The following is a 7,738-nucleotide window of genomic DNA, read 5'->3' on the forward strand; positions in this document are numbered from 1 at the left end:
AACGGCTGTTTGGAATTGTATTTTGTCACATAACTTGGACTTTTCCAGAAATATACTTCTGATAGCGTACATGAAAAAATACTAATTCGTTACATCGTCTCCGCATAGTCTTAACTGTAGGTAGTTCAATAACATATAACACATTGTTCTTACAAATTCTAAACTCTTGTTTTTTGTTCAAGTTGTGTTATATGGATTTTCACCACTTACGGTTCAAGGGCCGGAGGCATGAACAAGGCAGATTCTCTATTTTCATTGTCCAACGAGACGTACATATAATAGAAACTGTTACAAAGTGGACGCTGTGGCTGAAAGAGAAATAGTTAAGTTGTTTTCTTGATCTCCTTTTTTGGTACATGCCCGAGGTAGAGCACTCAATGGGCTAGGGTGGCTCCATTTCGCCTTACCAACCCCAAGGAAACTCCGAATACATGCCTAGATCGTTTGTACAGACATACTTTATGGGTGCTAAGGTCCAAAGTCGAGAGGCAAACAGCACTGGTGTTGAGTTTTTTTTATTCTTCACCTGGATATTTAACATTTCTTGGTATTGTGTCTTTTCATATATTTTCAAGGGAGAATTCTATAAAAAACAATTGTATTATGTTTATTGTTTGTAGCAATGTATGACTAAATTTACACATTCTATCATTTCACCAGTGAAACTAGTCCAAATCCACGCTTGTCGTAAAGAAGCATGTGTTGTGTTAAGAAAGTAGTCAATCAGATTCTAATTTCCTTACCTAGAGTTGGTGTGAATTTTTCATTGATTATGTTTTCTTACTGCTGACTTTCTGTCTCGTTCTGAGAATCACTCTAAATATATATATATATATATATATATGTGTGTGTGTGTGTGTGTGTGTGTGTGTATAAATATATATATATATATATATATTTATTTTACTTTGAAATTGGTTCAATTTTGAATTGGTCATGCCTCTCTACACCGGAAAAAGACTTTGCTTTTAATTAGATATGGCTTCGGTAACAAGGAGAAGTGAAAAACGATAAGTTTACTTCATTCGCGTCTAATTTGGTAGTTATCTATTATTACTCAATTTAATATCTGAAGCAAATCGAACAAAATTATACTAAGTATTTAACATATTATCCAACTCGAACCAAGCTCATCAACCCGATTATATTTTACTATGCAACATTATTTTTATTATTTAATAAATTTACTTAAATAAAAAAATCAACCACATGTTAATAATATTTTAATTTAAACTGCCAATAAACAAATTTCACTTAAATATGATTATTATGTTTCATGGGTTTACATATTTAAATTTAGAAGTCTAATTGTCTAAATTATTAATTCTCCATAAATGAAATTGCACAAAAAGTTCATTAATATAGATAAGTGAAACAGATTTCTTACACTATCCAACCAATGAAAAAAATTATTTTAATGATAAAAATATTTTTTCACTATAAATATAGACTATGTTGACATGTTTCATTAATATAGATCAGTGAGATCGTCTCACCTAAGACCTTCTCAAGAAACTATTGCATAAAAAATTTAAATATTCAGCAAAATAAATACAACACGATGAAAATGTATAATATCAATAAAAATAAATAAAAATCTTCAAATAACAAAGTAATTTAGCCCTAAAATAAAAAGGTCTGAGATGTTTGCATTGTGAAAAAAATATAAGTTTGTCGGGTGAGCTCGAGTATATGGGCGACCTTATTTTTAATTTTGGTCAACTCGAACCAACCCAATTTTATCGGGTTTGATTTCGGAGTCTAACCTGATTTGACTCTAGCCCTAGAAACCCCAACCTGATCCGATATTCCGTGTCGGCCCGAGTTATGTTGGAGGGTTGGACTCATTTTTGACACTCTATTTATTTTGCATTTGAATTTGAGAAAGTGTTTGAATAAATGATTTAAAATTACTTCACATTTTTTATGAATTTGAATTAAATGCACAACATTGATGAAAAAATAACTACTTTTGTATTTAAAATCTCTTATTAAATAAATTTACTCACACAAAACAATTGAATTGTTATTATATTCATTATATTGGGGTGTGTTTGGTCGAGTGGATTAAATAAAGATATATTAATAGTCAAATATTTATCGTTAAAATTTTAAGTTGTTTTAATAATCATTTTGACCCGGTTTAAGATACAATTTTATGGATAATTATTTGATTAATAAAATTAGATCTTAAATCGAGTCAAAATAATTATTAAAACATCTTAAAATTTTAACGATAAATATTTGACTATTAATCTATCCTTATTTAATCCACTGAACCAAACACACCCTAGAATACTCTGATCGCAACTTTCCCTCCGCGTAGAGGTCTTATGTGAGTTCCCTCGATGTCGTAAATTTAATAATAACAATATATTATAAATAAAATTAATTACATAAAAACAATAATTTTATGGTAAAATAAAATTGAACATTTTTTTTTAAAAAAATACAACATTACTAATTATTATTTTTGGAAAAATATCAATGTAATAAGAAAATTTTAATAATGATAATAATGACGATCCAAAAATAAAATAAAAAATGTGAATGGATATATGAAAATAAATGATGAAAAAACATTATACAAAATAAGTTGAAATCACATAATTTGTTGGGAGTCAATGACTCTTGAAATTTCAAGAGAGTTCAAAAGTAACGTCCTCAAATCTTTTCTTCAAAGAAAAATCGTTAAAAATAGAGAAAAAAAACAGTCAACTCCCACTCATCACTCACGGCTTGGAAACAGAATTGACGTCTTTGAGGGAGGTTTCCCCGCCGCCGTTAGCGGCAATGGTGGCGGATTGTACGGTCAAAGCCGACATGCTAGGGGAGGTGGGGCCAGCAGCCTCGGAGTTTAGTGGGTTGTTGGAGGCGGAGGCCAAGGGGTGGTGGCTCCTGGTGCGACATGTGGTCGTGGAGATGGCGGTTGCGAGCGAGATTGGCATGAGGCAAAGACCTTTCCCTTGAAGATACTGCATGGCGGAACCCATGTCTTCCTCCATCAGCTTCGCCACCTGGTGCTCCGTAACCGTCATTCCGTCGTTGTTTGACGATAACGCCGTTTGTGTTCCGTTACCATTCCTCCCTCCCTGAACAATTTAATTTTAATTATTAAAAAATATGGAATCAATTCACCAAATCTAAACTCTCATTTAATTTATAATAAGTTATACAAATATTAAAAAAATCACTTATAATATATTGTAGGCCAAAAAATAGAAACGATTCCTAATAGCCCTATAAAATAGAGAAAAAAAACACATGAATTCTTATGAGGCGATCTTACAAATCAATTTTGTGACATATATTATATTTGAATAATTCATGAAAAAATATGAATTTTTATTGTAAATATGAACATAGTTGACTTGTATCATGAATAAAAATCCATGACACCGTCTCACAACATACCTACTAAAAATACAAATATACATACACGTAAGTGGAGTGCTTTATTATCAGAAAAAGGTGCACGCGTGATGCTTTATGGTTTTGTTTTGTTATGGTGATGGAGAATTTTGAGAGGGACAGCGGACAGCCAAGGGTGTACACTCATGTTCCATATAAAACTGATTAGTCCAACTAAGGCTAAGGGAGTTGTTTCCCTAGGATTTGGTAGCCCACAGAAGAAGCAGAATAATAATAAATAATGAAAAAAAAAACAAATTGAATTCAATGATCTAATGCAAAATGAAAAATAGGAGAAGGGAATTTGATTTCCATTATTCCAAGAGTGCAAGAGTAAATAACCTCGGAGGAGATATCGGGAACTAGGGGGTTAACAGCTGCAGCACCACCCAATCTGCTCATGCTCAGAACCTGGCCAGGCCATAAAGAATTATACAACATTATATACAAAATTATACTATACAAATAATAAACACCATCCTACCCAAGTAATTGAATATTTTTATTGCCCATTACACTTTGTCAACTAAAGAATCAATGCAAGTATTCATACTAATTAATTAAGCAAGAAGCATTTCTTTATAGCAAGAAGAAGAGGAAGTACTTTGACTTGGAGCTGTAGGAATTTGACATAGTCGATGATCTCATCCAGCATTGAGGCTTTGTCTGTCTGTCATTTAATACCCAAAACAATTGTTAATCTCATCTCATAATAAAATAATCCACTCTTTTCATCCCGAGAAATTTCCCAATTAGTTTGTAAAATAATAACATGGTTAACACTACATGCTTGGCTCGTGTCGTGTGAGATACATGATAAACTGAAAGATGATGAATGATAATATAATTATTTTTTTACTCCGATTATTATAAAGTTCGAATCAAACGTAAGATGATGTAAATATATTGAATTTTGTCTTTCACGTAAAATAGACAATAGTGAGTTTAAATTATAAAATGGGCATTATTCATGTTGCTTACTTGATTAAAATCTCATTCATGTTTGTCACCAACCCAGAAATTTTAAGGATGGGTTGATGTACGTACTTCTTTCTACCAAACAAATTCCCTTTTAACCACCATATGCACACGTGCCGCACGAGAGGGTTTTTGATTGGAACTTTAATAGTGGTTAAAACCAAACAGCTAGCATGTGAATGGAATTGATTAGCGAATAATGAGATTCTTGTTAATAAAAAAATGTTCCAAGTATTTAAAGAAGACTTTTTACCTAAATTCAAAAACTTCTGTGAAACTATCTCACAAATAGATAAATTTTGTGAGACAAATTTTTTATTAGCTACATGTACAATATCAACATGTACTTTAAGTCACTTGAGTCCAAAACTCTCGGTAAAAAGACACCAAAAGTTGGATTTATACCAAACTTATTATCATAATTAATTAATTAATTAATATAATAAAAGTTAAAAAGAATTTACCTTGTTAGCATTAGGTACGAGCTCCTGCAACGACTTCATCCTCTCCGCGATTCTCTCTCTCCGTAACTGCCCATAATTGAATTTCAACTTCCACACCCAGAATTCGCAACAAATTTGTACTGTACACTACTTACTCTTTCGGCGATGCTGTGGGGGTCAGTGGCCTGTCCTCGCCTGGCCCTCACCCTCTGCTTAGGCTGTCCTGCAGTCCCACCACCGCTCGTACCGCTCGCCGCCGGTTGATTCATCTCCGGCACCGCCGGTCCACCGAATTTCTGGGAATGCAATGCTCCATCCTTTTTTAAAAAATTAATTTAATGTTTAAATGAGAATCGCGACTAGTTCATGTGAAGGAATATTGAAAGAGTATTATAATAAAATCATTATAATGAGTGGGAAAAACCACCTGGGAATGGAGGAGATGTTGAGGCTGATTTGAAGAATGGCCGATTGATCCGGTGAAGCCATTGAATAGAGCTTTGATTGAGGCTTCATGATCCTGCATTCATTTCGCAACAATTACGCTGATGACAATAAATGAAATTAAGTGCACAATTTTTTAATAATTCGAAAAGAATTATTGACAAAAAATGGCTGACAAGGTTAGCAGATTTGTAGCAGGAACCGTCAACGACGTCGTCTTGATCAGCATGGGGGACATTGAGAAACTCAATATCGGCACCGAACGGAGAATGGAGGTCATCGACGGCGAGACCTCGGGAGAGCATCAACTGATGCTGAAGCAGCAAAGCCTTGGCAGCGCCGTTGCTTATCTGCTGCTGCCTGAGCTTCGACACCAACAGCGCCGTCGACTGGTCCTCCAAGTGACACGGTGGCGGCGGTGCGTGGTCGTCAGGCCAGGGGAAGGAAGAGGCAGAAGAAGGAACGGAAGAGAACATTTGGTCGAGAAAATCGTCGTGGGACGACGTTGGATCGAAGTGGGAAGACGTTGACATCTGGGAATCGTGAAGAGACACCAGTGGGTTGAGATTGTTCATTTCCGGCAATTCTCCGCTAGTGGGTTGCATCGAGAAATGACAGCTAGAAAATGAGGAGAATCATGTTAGGGGTTCGGAAAAATTCTGGGAATGTTCATGGAGCCGTCGACTCCGAGATGCCATAATATATAAATAACAAAAACACGGCTTTTTCGATACTTCCCAATAAATTTAAAAATAAAATATCAACATTTTTATATTATTTTATTAAATTTGAGACATTAAAGCAAGTGATTTTGATGTTATGATTTATTAGAAAAATTAATAAAATAACTTGGATCAAATATATTTATTTTTTTAAATAAATAGGTGACGAAGTTGTGCTTTCACATTTGGAAATTGTTTCTTTATTTTTCTGAATTTTCTAATTGGAAAGTATGCCTACTCTAATACCGTATTCAACAAATTTACCATTTCCTAATTCCTAGGGTATATTTTTTTAAGCAAATTTTTTTAGCAAAACCCTCTGTGCTAGAGTTAGATGAGCTCTGATTTATCAATTCTACTAGTAAAAGAAAATTTAAAGGACGATATGTTATAGCTCATCTGACATATAATCTTAAGTTTGAAACGAGCTCTCGAGTTTGAAACTCAATTATAATTCTCGGGAAAAAAAAAGAAATTAATTAAGCCAAAACTCTAGTAAAACGGATTACATGAGAATATCATAGTTGACGTGTGTATAATCAACTCTTGTGTTAGGAACTTACCCCACCAAGAAAGCTGAGCTAATCAAAGTTTCTGCCTTCTCATCTTCTCGTATGTGTATACATATATTATAAGAATTCATGTGATACAATTTTATGGATTAATTTTATAAAATATATTTTTTATTAGAGTTACTCATGAAAAAATGTTAATTTTTATATCAAAAATATTATTTTTATTGTAAATATGAGCATGATTGACATGTCATACAAATAAAGATCTGTAACACCGTCTCATAAGCGAGAAAATCTATATATATTTGTGTGTATGTGTGTGTTCATTAACATTGGCTATTTTAAAATGAGAGTATAAATCTATATTTATATTGTTAACTAAAAACGAAACACCAACGGCAAAATAGTTTTCTGTAATTTTTTTTTTTCATTTTAAAAAATTACCCTCACACATTTGATATTATATATAATTTTGTTCACACTTTCAAGAAAATAAAATTGACTGTATTTTTCTTCTTTATTTATTTACATATATTTTTATTTGATATGATAGAGTGTGCTTAAATTTTCGTAGTTCATAATTATAAAAAAAAAAATTATACCAATAAATATTATATCATATTTAATTTTAAAAATATCATAACTAAATCAAAACATTAGAAACAAAATATGTGCAATATATAATCTTCTTGTATTATATTTCACACACAACATGCACGCCAAATCGGTAGCATTAATAAATTGCTCCAATATATATGGTCGGAACTTGACCAAGATAAGTACCAAATTGTTACTTTTAAAAGTGATGGATGTCTATGAAATTTATGCAAAACCAACACAATATTCTAATTTAACATATATATGTAATATATAAAAAAATATGTGTGTGTGTGTGTGTGTATGTATATATATGATAATATAGAAAAAAATTATCTGATTTAGCTACTTTATATATACTCTGAGCACAAAATATGGATCTTTCGTATCCTACATTAATACAGTGGTCCAATGTGAATCTTCTTCGTAAATCATAATACATATCGGTGCTTTGTTTAGTTCCACTGTTGGGGTATGATGTTAGATTTTTATATGTCAAAATTCGTGTGAGACGGTATCACGAGTCGTATTTTGTGAGATGGATTTCTTATTTAGGTCATCGATGAAAAGGTATTACTTTTTATTGTGAATATCGGTAGGGTTGACCCGTCTCACAGACAAAGATTCG

The 7,738-nt window shown here is 32.6% G+C and overlaps 1 protein-coding gene across 2 annotated transcripts; it reads right to left on the reverse strand.

Moving 5' to 3' along the window:
• Positions 1–2,538: 2,538 nt before the first annotated feature.
• LOC142529928 (bHLH transcription factor RHL1-like) lies at positions 2,539–5,967 on the reverse strand. Of its 2 annotated transcripts, none has more exons than XM_075635637.1 (7): positions 5,453–5,967; positions 5,260–5,352; positions 4,988–5,128; positions 4,854–4,919; positions 4,016–4,081; positions 3,754–3,822; positions 2,539–3,092 (listed from the first exon to the last, which is right to left on the reverse strand). In XM_075635637.1, exons 1-7 carry the CDS (start codon positions 5,879–5,881, stop codon positions 2,733–2,735), a joined length of 1,224 nt encoding a protein of 407 aa, XP_075491752.1. In that variant the 5' UTR covers positions 5,882–5,967; the 3' UTR covers positions 2,539–2,732. The 2 variants fall into 2 exon arrangements, with proteins under 2 accessions (XP_075491752.1, XP_075491750.1); XM_075635635.1 differs by having other exon boundaries at positions 4,988–5,149; positions 5,453–5,966.
• Positions 5,968–7,738: the final 1,771 nt, after the last annotated feature.

The sequence above is a fragment of the Primulina tabacum genome, chromosome 16, assembly GCF_025594145.1.
Source record: "Primulina tabacum isolate GXHZ01 chromosome 16, ASM2559414v2, whole genome shotgun sequence".
NCBI lineage: Eukaryota > Viridiplantae > Streptophyta > Magnoliopsida > Lamiales > Gesneriaceae > Primulina > Primulina tabacum.

Excerpts from the sequence above, each read along its gene's own strand:
- LOC142529928 (XM_075635635.1), bottom strand. The coding sequence starts at position 5,881 with ATGCAACCCACTAGCGGAGAATTGCCGGAAATGAACAATCTCAACCCA. Across the intron at positions 3,823-4,015 it reads TCCTACAGCTCCAAGTCAAA|GTTCTGAGCATGAGCAGATT; the intron begins GTACTTCCTCTT and ends TGGCCTGGCCAG. Across the intron at positions 3,093-3,753 it reads TTCCCGATATCTCCTCCGAG|GGAGGGAGGAATGGTAACGG; the intron begins GTTATTTACTCT and ends TAAATTGTTCAG.